This window comes from Alligator mississippiensis, chromosome 7 (assembly GCF_030867095.1).
Source record: "Alligator mississippiensis isolate rAllMis1 chromosome 7, rAllMis1, whole genome shotgun sequence".
NCBI classification, from domain to species: Eukaryota; Metazoa; Chordata; order Crocodylia; family Alligatoridae; genus Alligator; species Alligator mississippiensis.
Genome location: NC_081830.1, coordinates 35,793,159 through 35,812,138, shown reverse-complemented (window position 1 = coordinate 35,812,138; position 18,980 = coordinate 35,793,159). Strand labels below are relative to the sequence as shown.

At 44.1% G+C, this 18,980-nt stretch overlaps 1 protein-coding gene across 1 annotated transcript; it reads left to right on the top strand.

Annotated features, from left to right (window-relative positions):
* Window positions 1-6,527: 6,527 nt before the first annotated feature.
* On the top strand, window positions 6,528-7,484 carry LOC132251918 (olfactory receptor 10A4-like). Its single transcript, XM_059731848.1, has one exon. It carries the CDS (start codon window positions 6,528-6,530, stop codon window positions 7,482-7,484), a length of 957 nt encoding a protein of 318 aa, XP_059587831.1.
* The last annotated feature ends 11,496 nt before the right edge of the window (window positions 7,485-18,980 follow it).

The window sequence follows — 18,980 nt, the reverse complement described above, 5'->3', positions numbered from 1 at the left end:
TACCAACTGTGAAACTATGTTACATATGGGTTTTATGCATATTTATTTTTGTTGCTGCTAGTTGCTACCTGCTCTGTTTGAATCCTGCCCCATCTCCAAGGAAGCCCCCTGCCAAAACATCACCCCTGATATCAGGCTTTGAATTCCTAATAAATATACTTCATTGTCTGGATCCTTCTCAAGGTCTGTAGGTTGCCAATACCTGCCAATCATTGAAAATACTAGACTAAATTATCTTTCCCTATCCTTGAATGAAGGATTCACTATCTGTAGTCAATTTTTTAAAAAATAATGAGATCGCTCAAAAAATGATAAAAAAAATTCTAAATTGAGGTTGTGGTTTTTTGAATAAATATTTACTGACTGGAAGGAAGAGAACAAAGCAACAACTGTTTTAAAAGTGCAATTTAGAACAGATGATGATCTATTCAATTAAACGCAAGAGCCATGCAAAAAAAAAAAAATATGGTGGGAGATATGTTCTATGTATATTCATTCAGTGCTTGCAAGTGACACCTGATTTGGTCCACTGATTTCAACAGCAATATCTGTGAGCTGGAAGTTGGCCCACTGGCTTTAGTAAGCCATGGTAAATGCTGAATGTGGCCAATGATTGCATTTTATTAATGTCTTCCAGATAAAGCTTTAATGTTTTCTCTTGTGCAAGTTTTAACTTAGAGAGTGCTTTAAAATGAGTCAAATATTTCAAATGTCTACAGTTTAGCATAAATGTAAGCAGTCTCATTGATTTTTCATGGGAACCAGGTGCTCAAAATCTCTTGCGATCTTTTACACATTTAAGTCTAGAGTACTTCTGCTGCATTGAAATACAGACTGTGTCTTCTTCAGACTTTAGTGGACAGGTTTTTTTCTTCCCCACCCCCTACGCCTAGGTAAACAGTATGGTAGAGGCAAATTGGGGAAATCAAACATCCATAACAGAATTCATCCTCCTTGGATTTGGGAATCATCCTGCACTGAACATTCCTCTCTCCTTGCTCTTTCCAGTGATCTACATTATGACCATGGCTGGAAACATCCTCATTGTTGCAGTGGTTGTGGCTGAGCAGCACCTGTACCCCTATGTACTTTTTCCTAAGGAACTTGTCCTGCATGGAGACCTGTTACAGCTCCACCATCCTCCTCAGGATGCTGGCCAGTCTGGTGACTGCCATTAGATGCTGCTTTGGACAATATTATGTATATGCCTTCCTGGCAGGGGCTAAATGCACTCTCTTAACTGTGATATGTTATGATAGGTACTTGGCAATCTGTAAGCCACTGCATTATCTGACCCTTATGAAGGACAAGTTTTGCTTTTTCCTAGCAGCTCTTTCCTGGTAAGTGGATTCTTGGGTAGTACTATCACAGTAGTGCCAGGATCACAGTTATCCTTCTGTGGTCCAAATGAACTTGATCATTTTTATATGACTCTTCCATAATCATAAAACTCTCGTGCAGTGACCCATCTGACAAAACTTATAACTCTCACTGTAGCCAGCATTTTCACACTGCTCCCATTTCTTTTTACTTTAACTTCTTACATATTCATTATCTCCACTATCCTGAGAATCCTTTCCACCACTGGGAGGCAAAAGGCATTTTCTATTTGCTCTTCTCACCTCACTGCGGTGATCCAGTTCTATGGGACTTTGATTTTTGTCTCTGTGTTTCCAAAATCCCAAACACAGAGCAGCCTCAGCAAAGTGTTCTCTCTCCCTTATACTTTCTTGACTCTGATGGTTAATACCCTGGTGTACAGTCTGAGAAACAACATGTTGAACAAGTCCCTGAAAATGCTGTAGGTAAACTGTTGTACATGTGTAATCAGATAAAATAAATATGCATTTTCTTAATTTAAGTGCAAGGGGGAAGATATATTTTCTGGTCTGAGTACTATAGCCTTGGTAACTTCCTTTAAAAAAAACAACAAACAAATCATATCTTCTTAATTTGTTGTGGTGGTGGAGCATGGTGAAGATGTTTATAATTTAGTCATTTTAAGATGGTAGACATCTGATGAATATACATTGAAATACTGTAGCTGATTCTGAAGTCCCACTACAATTGTTGAAATCCCTCCCAAATTACCTTTGCTGTATACTCTATAATACAGAAAAGCAAGACAACCATTTAATCTTATCTGCATCTGACATAAATGTATGTTTCTCTACTAACATCATCTGGACAAGATCCTCAGATGGTGTAAGTGCACCTTGCTTCATAAAAAAGTTAAAGGGCAAGTGGCTGCCTAATCTTTTATTTTTTCTCTGTAACTAGATGCACTGCTGCAGATATTCTGGCTATAGTGTCACTTAAAATGGACTGATACCCTCCTAGCTGTGTTTCTTTCCTCAGCACCTTCTTGCTAGGTTCATCTCCATATATGCCATCTCCTAGAGAAACTGAATATCCCAAGTGCTTGGAAACATTACTGCTGCAAACATTTTTTTATGACACCCACATCTTCATATACATGAAATCCATACAAAACAAAAGTCAGCATTTTAGTAAAGTCCCGTCTATCATGGACCTTGTGGACAGTGGACACCCCATTTCAGAACCCTTCTAATACAACTAAGAAACCAACAAATAAAGCATGCATTGAGAAGAGGGTTTTTTTTTCCCCCAGTGACATGAAATTATTCTGTGTGAGAGAGAATTAATCATCATTTTAATAATAATAGAAATCATCTTTGTTGTGAATACTTATTTGGAAATACAAGAAAACGGATTGACAAATATGATCATTTACAGCCACCAATCAAGAAATCTGGGATTTGAAAAATATGAATATAATACCAATTATTTGTGCTACACTGAGGGTGACATTCTGTTCCCTTCCTGGCTATCTAAGTGCCAAAAATGCAACTTATGCATGAGCATGTATTCATCCAGACTGGGCGTGCACAGTAAGAGACCTTTATATGCTTCCCTTGTAGACACTTGGCTGCCTTAGATACCCAGAAATGGAGTTGTTCAAGCCCAGTAACTAGTGAAATTAGGTTCAGAAGCTGAACAAATTGAGCAAGCATCCCTTCTGCCTCCTCCCACAATGGCTCTGTGGCTAATTCAATCATCTGGGAAGATTTAAGCTCCTGGGTACTAAGATCCTGCACAGTGCACACAGTGGGATTGCACTTGGCTGCCTTTGATCTGCCAGCCTAGTGCTGTAAGCACCACACCACAGGTTATATACACGATTCATTCTTTTCTCTAGCACTCCTTTTGAAACTGAGCCACTAAAATGGTCATTAGAAGTAATGGATTGATACGGAAATGTTTATGTATCACTAGAGATAAAGGCCCCAAATAAGGCCCAGGGCCCCTTCTCTTCAAAAGAAGCCATGGAGATCAGCTTGGTTAGCGGCTGATATGTAATGTAGTGCTTAATGTGCTATACTCAGAAGTCCGAGAGCCCCAAATTCAAACAATTGCAGGCTCTTATGGCTCTGTGTTGTTGCTGCTTGTCTAAGATAAGGATTCAGGCTTGGGCTAAATTCAAGGGTCCTTGAAGATTAGGCCAAGATAATCAAAACTGGCCATGTTATCTGTCTCAGGGGACTTTCTAGAGGTTTTTAAGATTAAAAAAACAAACAAACCAGCCCCCAAAACCCCCATCCTATTCTCTGCTCTAATAGAAGCAGCAGGTAAACATATCTTATAACATCACTGAAGTCTAGCTGATAGCCAATCCTGACTCATGTGACTAGAGTCAGGAGTGATCTTATTTCCACTGGCTACCAGCACCCATCTCCCATTTTAGGAATAGCAATAGGATCTCCAGAGGTGGTTCCTGTCACAGTCTGCTGGAGTACCCAGCCTAATGGATAGATCCAGGAGTGGGATAAGGGATTGCAAGGGTGGGGCTCACAAGCAAAGAGGCAAATAGCAAGCCACGGGACTAACCAAAATCAGGGGTCAGGAAGCAAGTGAGGTCAAACCAAAGTCCAAGGGGCTGCATGCATGATCAGCAGGAATCCTGGTTTTCTCTGATTAAAAAAATCCACATTTTTTTAAAAATGGGTTTGTTTGTCTTTTATCAGAGAAAACCAGGATCACTGGTTAATCAGAGATTCAAGGGCAGAAACCAGAGAAGTTACCAGGCCAGAGGCTAAGACCAATCAGTGGGAGGGGGTTACAGCTCAGCTGGCCCTCATTTGGGTTCAGCTAGTCCAGTTAATCAGGCTGCAGGATAGGAACCTCACTTTGCCTCTCCATATAGGTTAGGCCCTGGTTACTCCATTAGATGTAGCCAAACTATTTAGATGAACTAAGATCTGTAAGGATAAGGTTAAGTCTTACCCACAGAGCAGCAGCTGGCGGTGTCTTTTGGATTGTGGTCCAAAATAATCTGACTGTGATCCAGATAGTTTCTGCAATGCTTTACCAGTAGCGGGGAGGGGGGCTTTCCCTTAACCTTCACTGGAGCCATGCAGCTAGGAGCTGCACCTGCATTACTGCTGCTTCTCTCAGCTCCCTAACTCTGGTGTGAACTCAGTATCTAACCAAAAGGAGCCTGTGACAGACTAGAGCTGCGATGGGGGAACAAGCACTGGCAACAGAAAGAAAGCTTCTAGCTCCCTGACTTTAGTGCAGTTGGTTTCTGGCTGGGAGCTGCACCTGCGCTACTGCTGCTTCTCCCAGCCCTCCCATTCCTGAGCTGCAGTGTGAGCACAGCTTCCAGCCAAAGGGAAGCTGTGCTGGGACCAGGGATCTAAAGGTTTCTCCAGTGTTGCTCCCATTACTATCTCTTCTAGGCTTCCTCTTTAGCAGGAAGCTGTGCTTCAGTTCAGTCTTTGGGAGGAAGTTGGGGGGTAGGGGGCAGCTGGGGGAAGTGGGAGGACAGAGCAGTGCAGCAGTAGTGCAAGCACAGCTTCTAGCTGCGCTGTCCAATGCAGTTCCTCACCAGTCAAAAAGTGTGCCTACACCACAGCCTTGCAGAAGGGGAATGGGAGGGTGGGTACAGAAGTAAAAAGAAGGGATAGCAGCACGGGCACAGCTTCCAGCTTTCCTGCCCAGGCACAGCACCTCATTGGTCAGTCCCAGCATAGACACAGGCACAGATAAAGCCCCGCATTTGTGTCAGAGAACTGCAATATTTTTACCAGAACTTTTTGTTTTTGCTTCTTTCTCCTTTTCAAAGCAAGGGCTTTCTCTCAGCAGTTTGGCTTCATTAAACAAAAAATTCCTACTGAAAAAAACTTTAAGTAGAACTTCTTAATTATCCCTGCTTAAAACTCTGCTTGGAAAATAATCTGAATATTAAGGCCTATGGTACCAAAACCAATGAAACAAGAGACAGAGAAAGAGAGATGGTGATGGAGACAGAGAAATCAAGGGCAAAAAAAAAAATCCTTATCTAGTTTTCAAAACTCTAATACATGAGAGAACCAGTCCCAGTGGAGATACAAAAGAAGTAATATACTCATAATTCAAGGTGTGGCCTCTTTAATCACTCAGTGCAATCTTCTCTGAGGCACAGATAAGTTTTAAAACATGAATGTCCAAGATTATATGTTTCAATATGTAATCTAGTTTTTTTTTCTAAATGTTATTGTTGCACTGTAGTCCAACGTGTGCAGCCAATTCCATCTGAGCTACAGAAATTGATTGTAAAAATATAGAGAAATTGATTGTAAAAATATTTTACACTGGTAAAGATGATTGCAAATGGTGCAAGCTAAAGAAGAAGAGTTGGCATCCTGGTGAGTGTTATTTTGTTTGTTTTAGAATGTGATTTCTGTGGACTAAGACCATCACTTACCATGAAGAGGTGAGCTCTTCAGTATTATATATGGGAACTATATAACAGTGTCCACTGAATTTAGGTTAGTTCTGTGACCAAAAAAAGGAATGAGCTGTGTTTACAAACTACTTTCATGAATGCTGTAGGAAAACAATAGATAGACAGATGGGTGGATGCATGGACTGATGGAGGCATTCATGCATACAAAATAATGAAAATAAATGGATATCTTAAATTCGCACACTTGGTCATGCTTTCAGTGTAATACATGAAAATTTGCAAACATTTATTTATGGACAAATAAATGTCACTGAATTAAAGGTGGATAATATGGAGGAAGATAACACATATTAAACTGCAGTATGGGATCATAATTTCCTGTGGTGTTGAAATGGAAGTGTTTACTGAAGAGAAACTGCTGCTGTAATCCTGCCTAACATGCGTCCTTCTTTGAATATATTGTTTTTAAAGCTTTTTGGGAGAGGCTAAGCAGGGATTGTGCTTTGGGTGCAGTGGGTGTGAATGGCTTGTTTCTGATTTTCTTGAAGAGCAATACATCATTGTAGTTTCTGTTAGTATTCAGTGCACCCCTAATTATAAACCCATACAAAATATAACCTGGACTTAAAAAAACACAGCTATACATAAATGATAATAGTTAAAATTATGTGCAAAAACAGGCCCAGAGTGATAGATAGTAGCGCCATAGATGCATTTTTTCTTTTCCCCTTATTTATCCAGATTAACAATAAAAAGCATGACTTTCTTGTTTTTCCAGATGGGGATTGCAAGGGGAGCAGTGGCAAGTGGGAATCACACGACTGTGACCCACTTCTTCTTCGAGCCTTTCTCCAATGTCTTGGAGATCCAAATTGTCCTTTTCTTTCTGGTGTTGCTTATGTACATTTCCACATTGGTGGGAAACCTCCTCATCATCATGATCAGTGTAGTTGACCCAGCCCTTCACTCCCCCATGTACTTCTTCCTGAGGAACTTGTCCTTTCTGGAAATCGCTTACACCTCTTCCACCATTCCAAAGTTCCTGGTGGACTCCTTTGCACATGACAAGAGCATCTCTTTTGTGGGTTGTGCCATGCAGATGTACTTTTTTGGCCTAATGGGGATCACAGAATGTTGCCTGCTGGCTGCTATGGCATATGACCGTTATGTGGCTGTTTGTCATCCTCTCAGGTACACAACCATGGTAAACCAGATTGTCTGCTTCCAGCTATCAGGTGCATGCTGGCTCATGGGGGTGTTGGTGAATGTATGGCAGACGACTTTCATATTCACTCTACCTTTCTGTGGCCCCAATATCATAAACCACTTTTTCTGTGACCTGCTCCCAGTGCTGAAGTTGGCCTGTGTGGATACTTTCAGGAATGAAATTTATATCTATATCGTTGCTGTTGTCTTCATTATGGTGCCTTTCTTACTTATACTCGTGTCCTATGCCTGGATCCTCCATACCATCTTCAACATGCCTTCTGCTGAAGGCCGGAGAAAAACCTTTTCCACCTGCTTCTCCCACCTCCTTGTGGTCACTTTATTTTATGTTCCTGCCATAGTGACTTATCTGATGCCCAAATCCAGCCATTCCCACAATTCCAACAAATTGCTTTCTCTTTTCTACTCTGTGATGTCACCAATGATGAACCCTTTAATCTATAGCCTGAGGAATAAGGAGGTAAAGCAGGCCTTGAGAAGGCTAATATCAAGGAAGATGTCCCTGTAATACTTTGTGAGTAACTTACAATCAATATATTTTCCTGAGTAAGGTCCATGTGGCATTCATTCAGCAAGGAGAATGGAATCTCCCCCTAGTTTGAGGCTATGCAAAGACAAAAAAAAGATGTAAGAAACAACCTCACTGAGGAAAGGAAGACCCTTTTTTAAAAAAATGGGAGAGAAAGAGTTGTGATGGAATTTCATCTTCCTGATGGAAAATATATGAAAGATTTATGTTAAAAATTTTGGGCATCAGGCTTTATTGTCTGATGCGTTAAAATATTTGTTTTAAGAAAGCTGTGCTTAGGCATAACTATCCAGGATCAAAGTCTCAAAGGGGAGGACCTGCAGATCCAGCGAGAACAGTCATATGGCATCTGCATCCATCTGACAGTGGGAGAACTGTGTTTTGGAGTCATAGGGAGGTGTAGCTTCATGCTTAAGATCTGTCTTGGATTCACTACAAAGAGTTCAGAAGAAAGGGCCAAAACTAAGGTAGATCTGAATGGAATATTTTTCTTTACTTTCCACTTAATCTTCCCCTTTGGCCTAATTTTTTTGTCTTTTTTTCCCCTTTCTTCTCCCACTCTGCCTAGTTTCTAATTTAACTTATTTTCTACCTTTTCCAGTTTCCTGTTTCTTTTATTTTCTTCCCCATTTTACTTTTCTTTACCCACCTTTCTTTCAAATTACATGTCCTTTTCCCATCCTATTGATTTTTAAGCAGGTATTGTGATATACTCCAGCTAAGAGTCTTAGCCAAAAATATAATTCTATTGTAACCTATAAGCCATTCTTTTCAGTCAATTTACTTTTGATTGACACCAAAGTGACTGTTTCCCTTTATATTTTTTACTCTATTATTTTTCCTCTCACCACCCAACTGTAATCATTTTCCTTTCTAAACACATCATTTTTATTCACTGTATAGAAAAACAAGAACACTGATATTGTTAATAATGTATTTACTGCTTTGATTAAAATATTTATTCTACAGTATTTATCTTTCTATTAAAAATACTAAAATACTGCTACATATTGCCTTCTTTTTTGATGATGTCCTGTTTGGTGGTAGGAAAAGTATAATGCAGATACTCTGGAATAAACTCCCGTGGGCTCGTGCAGGCACCTACGAAAGGAGACTGGACGCACACCTTGCTGCAGTGACCTGTAATCTCACAATGTCCTCTGCAGCCCTAAACTTCTGTAAATCTGTAAAAGGGGATCTGCCTCTTTCCCCCAAGCTGGGCTAAAAAAAAATCAATCTATTTTAGTAAGTCAGGATGTGAATGAAGCTTTGCCACGTGTTGCCCCAAAAATGAGTTTGATAAACACTGGGTGCATCTAAGCTACTCAGCTTGGTTTCATACATGTTCCTGTTTGCAGTAAGAACAGTGGTCTGGTCATGATGCTGGGACCAGTCATGGCTTTCAAGGACTGGGGACTGGTCTCCAACTCCATGGCTAAGTGCTAAAATGACCATGAGCAAGTTGTATTATTCTCTCTAGGTCCTGTCTAAAAAAAGGATGTTGACACTTAAAAATCCACCCTGCTAACTTTAGGCAACTAAGCCCCAAATTGCAATCTAAATGACCCTCACCCAGAGGCCTCCTAATGATGTAGGTGCTTAGCTCTGCCCTGCTAGCTTGTATTTCTGCTTCTTTGCATGTAGGAATTTCCCTAACCTGAACAGCTAAGTTCCTGGATCCCACAAACAGCTGTTTAGATCTAGAAACTAAGCAAAGCAGCACCAACATCCCCAAACCAGCCTATTCCACTAGTTCTCAACTGTGGTGCCACGAGAATCTCTAGTAACATCCCTCCCACTGCCAGGGAATGGCTCAGTTTGATGGCAAAATCTCAGCCAGGTTTCTTACAAAACACCTACTCAGTAACACTTGTCCAATTGGTTACAAGATATTAGCCTTGAATGGCTGTTGTAAGAAGTAGGTGTTACTCAGGCTATTTACAGATGTTAGAAAAAACAACAAAAACGTGCTTCAGTGGAAGAAGCAGCGCAAGCTTTTTGGCACTTTTATCTAATAGCTGATTCAATATTTTCTTCATTACTTGCCACAGTCAGTATTTCTTCTACATCTCCCTTGGGATTACTGAGCTTTTCCTCTTGATACCCTTGTCTTTTGAATGTCAAGATAGCCATATGCTATCACCTGAGATACGTATCCACCACGAGCCAGAGATTGTGTATCCAACTGGTGCTTTGCTCCTGAAGGGGAGTCCTTCTTATCATACTCGTTGTCCTGACTAACCAGATTTTCTGTGGGATCATCACAATCAAATATTTATTTTGCAACTCCCCTACTGCAGATTTTTTGTTGGGATAATCACCTCCTCTAGCTGGGTGTTTTTGCTAAGCGCCTTAGTGCCAACACGACTTTCTTACACATACATCCTTATAACTGTCTGGAAGATCCCTGCAAGCTGTGGAGCAAGGTTCAGGTGGTGGAGGACATCCTTAAAAGCAGACCCAGGACCCATCAGTGGGGAGGGGCTCACCTGGCCCTGGTTTGGGTTCAGCAGGCCCGGTTGGTTAGGATGCAGGACAGAAGCCTCACTTAGTCTACTCCTACAGGTTAGGCCCTAGTTACTCCATTAGATTTGGCTGAACCACTTAAATAAACTAGTATCTGTAAGAATAAGGCTAAGTCTTACCCTTAGAGTAGGGGCTGGCAACTTTTTTCAAGTTGTGGCCAGAGGAACCCACCTCTGGCCCATGTGGTTGCTGCAGCCCTTTAGCAGCATGTGGGGAAGGGTGTTTCCCTCAACTCTCACTGGAGCCACGCGGCTGCGAGCTGTACCCACATTACTGCTGCTTCTCCCAGCTCGCTAGCTGTGGCGTGAGTGCAGCATCTAGCCACAGGGGTCATGTGACAGGTCAGGCTTTGTGTGCTGGCAAAGCAATAGCTGCAAGAAAGCAGCTTCCAGGTACTCAACCTTGGCCCAACTAGTTTCTGACTGGGAGCTGCACCTGTGCTACCACTGTTTCTCCCAGCCCTGTGCTATAGCCAGGGAGCTGGAAGTTGCTTCAGTGCTGCTCCCAGTTCTCTGCTGGCTCCTCCTTCCCTGCAGACTTCCTTTCTGGCTGGAAGCTGTGCTTGCACTGCAGCTATGGGGAGGAAGGTGCAGAGATATGGGGGAAGTGGGAGGGCAGGGCAATGCAGCATCAATGTAAACACTGCTTCTAGCTCTCTGGTCCTAATGTATTTCCCCTGCTGAAAAAATGTGCCCAAACAACAGCCTTGGAAAACAGGAAGAGGAAGGGGATAGTAGGGGTTGGAATGGAGAGGAGAGGCATCAGCATGGACACAGCTTCCAGCTCCCCCACCCCAGCACAGCACCTCACTTCTCAGCCTCAACACAGATAAAGCCCTGCACCTATAAGGGGTCACATGTTGCTGACTCCCTACCATAGAAGATAACTGATCACTTCTGTGTCTCTACTGGGTGATCCAGAATGCAACCTGCCCACAGGGAGCCCGGAGACACTACTGGCATCATCAGAAATTTGCATCCCTGAAAAGGAGATATTCATAGGAAACCTGTACACACCAGCAGAAAAGCAAGCAATGGGTGGTCTTATAGGGAGCTCCTAGGTCATAAAGGAAGTTGCTTCTATAAAGTGCTCAATAACACCTTCACTCCTGGGCAAAGGGTGTAAAGTGGGGTGGGTGGGTTGTAAAGCGGGGTGGGTGGGAGGGTCCAAGAAAACTGAATCGTGGGTAGTCAAGCTGAGTAGAACATGCTCAGTCAGGGAGTTACTGGAGTGTAAGCCACAATATCCTGGATTTGAATTGACATGCATCTCACCAAAGAGCTGGACAAGCAGCTGATCCAGGCCATAATGAATAAGACAGAATAAACACAAAGTCAGGCTCCAAGCAGCCTTCTGCTGCCTGGTCTGAGGTTAATGAAGCCAGTACGGGTAGAGCTGCTTCCTGAGCCACGATTCAGCCTGATTGCCCGACTACCTGCAGCTGGGTCCTGGGGCTAGCTCAACCCTAGCTGGGCCTCATGACATCAGGCAGTTCAAAGAAACTGGCACCTCTCAGACCCATCTAGGAAAATCTCAGAGATATCTCCACGCCACTCAGCAGATAGGTTGAATACACATATCCCAGCACTGGACCTTGGTCATGCTTACCCACAACCCCATGGATGGTAAGTGAAACCAGCTGGCATAAAGTCCAAGCAGAAATATACATGGAAGCAAAGGCACAGCTCAGACACTGCCAATGGAAGGCAGGGCCTGCACAGCAGCATCCACACACAGCCCTAAAACATAGTTCTTCCCTTCAGTTTCCCATAGTTGCAGCAGAAAGGAAGACACCAGATGCCCTAAATTTTGAAAGATTTCCCTCATTCTCATCCCACAGTATATCAAAAGTGCTTCCTTTCTTCTACCAGGTGTACAGCCTTGCATCTAGGCATTGTTCAAGAGACTTATGAGGGCTCCCTTCCTTTGGTAGTAGAAAAGGCATGTTTTCTTTTGTAGCAGGAGAGAAAGGGCTGCTCTGGACCTGGATTGTGGTTGCCATCAACAGGCATCTTCTCAGAATCACAGACTCTGCTGCTAGGAGAAGTACACATGCTCAGGAGGACCCCCAGCATCTGTTGTGGTGTTCAGTTTTCAGGAGCAAGTTATGTTGTATTAATACAATAAACTAAAACAGAAGGGTAAAACTTGGAGACAGCTTTACAGTCTGACTGTTTCGAGCCTGGATTCTAATCCAGTGTCCACAGCTAATTTTGTCCGACCAACGTAATTCCACTTCTACAAGTTTCTTAAAGGGCCAATATCCTTAAAACCTCTGCCACATTTTTCCTATGCTTCTTGCCTTCTCCAAGCCTTCAGCCATCCACTCCAAGATGATTCGTTTGCCCCAGAGGACAAACTCCCCCAAAACCCACCTAGATATGTGTTGGGGGACATACCAGTTATGAGGGAGATACCTATTGCACCCATGGTTCATGCAAGTAGAACTACAGTCAGCTACACAAACCTCAGTAGGTGAGCCACTCCAAAAGTAGGTTCCAGGTGAGTTGGCAGGTTGAGATGGCACACTAGAGAGGCATGGCAGGGGAGTAGGAGAGGCATGCTTCACTAGTCAGTCATCTTATTGTGACTAGCCTCTACAACCATCTTATAAATAGATCCCTGGTTCAGAACTGCTATGCTGGGAAACCACAAAGAGTAGATTCAGGCAGACAGCTGATTAACTCTGTGGTGCCAAATGGTAGTTCTGTGCTCATAGTCGTTCAGAAGTCTAGTGGGAGCTTTGACCTGTAGAGAGTTATTGAGTGCATGGTGCTCCACTCCATCAGGTAGTTTCCATGGTCACCCTGCCCAAAAACAGAAATTTTCCCAACATCAGTGCCTTGGAGATGGACCTCCTGTGGCAGCTGCTGCTTGGAACAGTTGCCCTGCATAGCATGTCAGCACGAGCACAGAGTACAGTACCCAATTTATGGCCCTCACTTGATGCTGTCTGCAGGCTTCCTGAGTAGGAAAAAGAAAGGATGCTGCACCATCTGGCAATCCTATTTGGACCTGGAAGAAAGGTTCATTGCCAGCTCCACCTCTACTATCTCCCCCAGGGTATATCTCCCATAAGTCTGTAGCCAGCTGGTTCTCATGGGTCAGGACTAGGTATTTAGTCTGAAAAAGAGAAGATTGAACAGGGATTTGATTGAGCAAGTCTTCAAATACTTTGCAGGGTGATTATAGAATGGATGGAGTTGAGTTTTTTCTCTATGACTGTAAGAGACAGGCCTAAGGGCCTTTGTACAGGCCACAAATTTGGCCTTTAAAGCAGCTTAAATGTCCTTTTGCACTGCTCTTATGGTGTTGCTATTTGCACGCTCGGTTATGTATTCTGCTTTAAATGACTTTGGTATAAAGCAAGATAGAACACCTGGGAGTTGTTTTAGTTTGCTACCTAACAAAGTGCAATGGTACACGGAAGCCAATGTGCTAGGGTCTTAGAGGGCCCTGTGCAGCTCAGGGGCTGTAGGACCCGGTGGCAGCCCGTGTAGGTAGGCCCCACTGAAGAAAAAAAAAAAGCAGCAAGCCTGATTCTTCCCCGGCCCTGGAGCCTGCTTGCCTGCTTGAGTTGTGCAGAGGCCTAGTATTTTCCTCTGTGGCTGGGGGTGGAGGGGAGCAGGGCTGTCTTCTGCAGCTGCACCACTCCCCAGGACTGCCCAGGAAGGGTGTCAGCAGGCAGGTGCTGCTTGGGGGTCCCCCACACAGCTCAGGGACTTCTTGGCCCACTGGCAGCTTGTCCTCTCTCCCCTGCCGCCAAATAGGCAGGTAAGGATTGGACCCCCACCCTTGTGTACGTGCCATGGGAGTTTAGCTCTGTTTAATTCTCTCTAAATTGAAGCTATGTTTTTAAAAACCCACCATTTCAATTTAGGGAGAACTAAACTGAATTAAACCCCAGTGGCATGTACAAGCAGCCTAAGAGCTTTAGGTTCAAGCTTCAGCAGAAGACATTTAAATGGCAGATTAGGAGGAACTTTCTGGCTAAGGGCAGTCAAACATTTCATAGATTTCATAGACATTAGGGCTGGAAGGGACCTTGAAGATCATCAAGTCCAGCCCCCAACATTGTATCAAGTTGTGAAATCTTCATCTTTGGACATTTTCAAGTGTAGGTTGGACAGACACTTGGCTAGGATAGTTTAGACAGGGAATATCCTGACTTAAGCAGGGGGCTGGACTAAGTGACCTTGTAAGGTCCCTTCCATGTATGTATTAGTAAAAGCATAAATGTCCCTCCGTGCCCTCCAATGGCTACATTTAGTATTGCTGAACTGTTTTATCATATGTCCTATATTGCAGGACTTAATGCTGATTTTCCTTTAGCTCCAGTGCTATATTTCCAGAATTTTGATAATGCTGGGCTGGCCTCAGCCAAAAAGAGAGATCTCAGGCTATTTTAAATCCAGAAGAGAACCAGGGGCCAGCTGATCTAATTCAATTACTTTGATATACAACCCTACACAAGTATTTTTTCAACTACTATTAGTATCAATTTTAAATATAGCATTGTAAGGTGAGGGTTTGTTCTAATTAATCCTTTGAACAAGATGAGATAGAGCTATCATCTGGGCAGCAGAACAAAATTATTTTCAGTCACTAGAGGCTTCTTCCAGACTCAAGAGGCCATTTGCTAGAACAGTGAAAAACAACACTGGGGAATAAACCAGTGCTGATTCCTTTTACGCAAAATAGATGAACTCCTAATACTTTTTTTTCTTCTTTTTTTTCTGTCTCCTTTTTTAATTGTGTGACACAGAAGGAGAAAATAGCTGTGATTATTTTCTTGGATAAAAAACTAAACACACTCTTTGTACATGGTGGAGAAAGTTCTCTCTAGACACAAAAAAATTAATTGTTAAGAAGGTGATAAATAAAAATACTTTCTAACAAATCCCTTAGGAAGCCAGCTTAGTAATAACATAACTAACACACTCCAACCTGTCACTCAGCTTGGAATTGTTAGCTATATGCATATAGGAAAATAAACAGGTAATAGGTTATAGAAATGGTGATTGTAAAATTTAATAGCATTTCAGTTGAAGTTATCTGCATAATTTCCAGCAGAAGGGGGGCAGGTAGGACAGGATAGCATCAGGAGGAAAAGGTGGTCTATTACTGGTGCCTAAACAAATAGACAAACAGGTTGATATTGTTTCTTTATTCCTTGACCTTTTAGTACTTAAACTTTGCCCCTCTGAAAATAGACCAATACGATTTTTAAGTGCTTGGATTAGCTAAAATGGTACTCATTAAACTGGTAAAAATGTCCTTCAAAATCCTTTTTTTTTTAAAAAGGGAAAATTAGGTAAAATAGCAGTGCATGGGATTCTTCCATTCTGAGTGCAGGACTTTACGCTGTCCTTGTTGAACCTCATGAGATTCCTTTGGGCCCAATTCTCCAATTTGTCTAGGTGACTCTGATTCCTAGCCCTTCCTGCCAGTCTATCTACTACACCGCCCAATATGGTGTCATCTACGAACATACTGAGGATGTAACCCATCCCATCTTCCAGATCATTAATGCCCATGCTCAAATTTAAGATGAGACTTCCTTTTCTCCATGTTGAATGGAGATTAGAGTAAATATGGTTTCAGATTAGAGTATACATGGTACTTCTTGTGCTGTTTTTTTCCAAGACACTTAAGACATATGGTGCTTTCCTTAGCTGTGCAGTGCAGCTCCTGTGGACCAGCACAGGATGCTCAGAACTTCCCCCACTGCTGCCAGGACTCTCACAGGAGGAATCCTGGCACCCCTTCTAGTCAGTGCCTACGGGTGGGTGCTGCGCTCAACACACCTTAGTTACACCACTGAGTGGGCAGATAAAAAATTATACATAAGACTCGCCTAGTTTTCCAGGGTACCGGGAAGGCTGCAGGCCCTCAGGCAATGGTCTGAATAAAGCAGACTGGTGGGAGAAATTGCAGGTGGCTCTGACGGAAAGTTCAGAGGCAGGGGCTGCTTTCTAATCTGTGAAGCTGCATTCTTGATTATAAAGTGGCAGGTGAGAACAGGTTATTGTTCTGATATTCCCTTTTGTTTTTCTCTCTGTCTATATCTCAGTGTCATAACCAAATGAGTTTGGTGCCTCGGCACGATGGAATTTTCTTGACACACGAGAGCTTCTTGCACAGCGAGGGTTTTTGTTGCATAAAGAACCCGCGTGCAGGAGGGAGTTCCCGCCACTTTTGCAGCTGCTTTTGCAGGATGCATTTTCTCTTTGCAGCACGGAAGTGCACGGTGCAAAGAGTTCCCGCCATTCGGATGCAAATTCGTGCCCCGCAATTGGCTAGTGCTAAATTATTCACACGTGGCGGCTGGTAATTGGCTTGCTGGCTGTTTAAAAACTAGCACGACTTCCGCCCAAGTCGAAGAACTTTGAGCACGCTGCAGAGTGCCTCTTAGAGATCCGACTTGCGGCTAGCTGATCAATAGACTGATCACCTATCGATCCTTCTTCCCGTCGCCGAACGCAGTCCCAGACGTACCCTTTTCCCGCCGGCTTGAATTACGGACGAGTTTACTGGCATTGGCCTCTCCAGCTGGAGCAACTCACATTGTTGTCCAGACGACCGAACCGTTTCTGTCGCAGCCACTCGCGACGTAAGTAAAGTTTTTTGCAACCATTAAGCTTGTCAGCCTCTCTATTCACCAGCCCGCCCTGACGAACGGGTAAATTCTGAATCACCTCGAGTCGGTTCAGCCCGGCCGAGACATGGCGACGAGGATGGGATCGGGATCACCACGGCACATGCTGATGGAATCAAAGGGCACGGTGATGGAGAAGAATTTAATTGGGTGCTGCCCCTGGTGCACCAGGAACCGCCACATAGAGAATGCTAATGATCTATGGGCACATATCGCTTACCACCAGGCTGTAGAAGGGGAGGAAAGAAGTATTGATGGTTACTTCTCCGTAAAAAGAGAAGAGACCGTAATAAAAGAATGGAGAACAAAACTATCCCTAGGGGAGTTCGGATGCATAATGGGGAGCAACCGGGTTTACTATCGGCCCCCGGAAGAAACATCAACAATATCCCTAGCCGGGGTGAAAGCGCGGAAGGCAGAAAAGCTGACCCCCGCTCAGGAGTTCGCCCAATGCACCCGATACTTGAAGGAGGGGGGGGGGACCCACCCCCGCGGACTGGTTCAACTGTCCGGATTTGGTGCCTGAGTCGCGGGGCCATGAGCTCCTTGTTCAGCTGCGGGAGGATTTAGAAACTAAGGGCTGTCACAAGCCGAAGTGGGGTCTAATTAAATGGAAAAAGGGAAAGATGATGAATGTGCTGTTCCGTGCAGTAACGGGTCTACTGAGGGAATATGCGAATCTGGAGGCTCAGATGTATACTGCGGGTAAAGAATCGCTGGAGCGGAGAGCAAAGGGCTCCGAAGCAGCGTTTCTTAACAGTGCCAGCCGCATGATGCTGCTAGCAGAAAATGGCGGTGAAAGAAACCCGAGCTACCCGGGGAACCCGGAAAGGAGGGGCGGAGTTTTGGAAGACCCGGTGGGGATTCCCTTGGTGACGTCATTCCCTGCAACCACGCCTCTTTACCACAGGGAGGGGGCAATGGGAGGAGGGATGTACCCAATGCTCCCAGACGCAGAATTTAACCCTCTCTCTGCCGCAGCTTACCTGATAGCAGTGACAAAGCATGTTGAGGATGAAGAAGGTACCACGCGTACCACCACTATCTCTCGTACACGCACCAGACCAGAGATTCAAGAGCTTTGTAAAGACTCTAAAATCAGGCCGGAAGAAACCTTGGCCATATGCTTAGGAAGACTGATAGTGGAATTTGGATCCGACACTCTGGATAAAGAAGAAGCGAGTGCCCTGACACGACAAGCAGCGTGGAGCGGAGGGTGTGCTACTGATTTGAATGTGGTCACGGACAGTGCCCACTGGCCCATCCCGCTCCCGGCGCTTGTGGTAGGACAGGTAACCCACAAATTTCACACCTGGCACGAGGGTTGCCCGAAGAAGGCTACAGCAGAACAACTTCTCCTGGCTATAGTTGGAGTGTCGTATCTCTCATGGAACCCAAGAACAAATCCTATGGGACTAACAGCAGTCCAGCGTAAAGAGATATGGGCTCATCGTCACCTATCGGACCCCGGGGCAATTCCAATGCCCTTGGAAGCTATAGATGCCTGCGTGGAGGTGTACGGAGGAGTGAATGCTGTTACACTCCGACTCTTCTTGAACCCAATAGCAGGACAACCAGTGGGAAGTCTTTTAGGCCATCTCCCACGATTGCAGGCACTTATGAAGCAAGGTGTGGAAGCTTCTAATGATACAAGGGATCGACCTTCAGCGTACCTGGCTGCAACATTGAGGCCTAGGCGTCCAGGGTATACCCCTCAGCGAGAGCCATGGGTGTCGCCTCCAAGGACCCCAAAAGAAAGAATCTCAAAGGAAAGAACTCTGAAGGAAAGGACTATGTTCGGATTTCTTCTTGCTCACTCCGGACTAACAAAGGCTCAATTGAGACTTTTGGGAGACAAGGCCCAGGATAGTATGGCTGAAGCAATGGGATTTAATTTTGAGGATCCGTCAAAAAACGAGTAATGGCCGTCGGCTCTGCCAACGGCCTTCCTCAGCTCAGACCTGATCCTACTGATTCTCGACCATATGCTGAACTTACTGTTTACAACCCTACCGATCCGGATGACAAACAACAGGTATCCTTCCTTCTTGACACTGGAGCTCAGACCAATATGATTACCTCGATGATACCTCATCAAAAGACCATCAAGACGATCAAGGTACAAGGGCTTAACGCTATCGCTGTCACAACGAAGGTCAAGTTTTGGGTTCAGGACCACCGATATCCCCTAGAAGCTGTTCTAGGGGGCATCAACATTTTAGGAATTCCGGGGATAAAGACGCTTGACCTCAGGGAACAAGTACTACAGGCATTACCCATAATTATCCCAG

Bases quoted from the DNA above. Each gene is read 5' to 3' on its own strand.
- LOC132251918 (XM_059731848.1), top strand. From the start codon at position 6,528: ATGGGGATTGCAAGGGGAGCAGTGGCAAGTGGGAATCACACGACTGTG.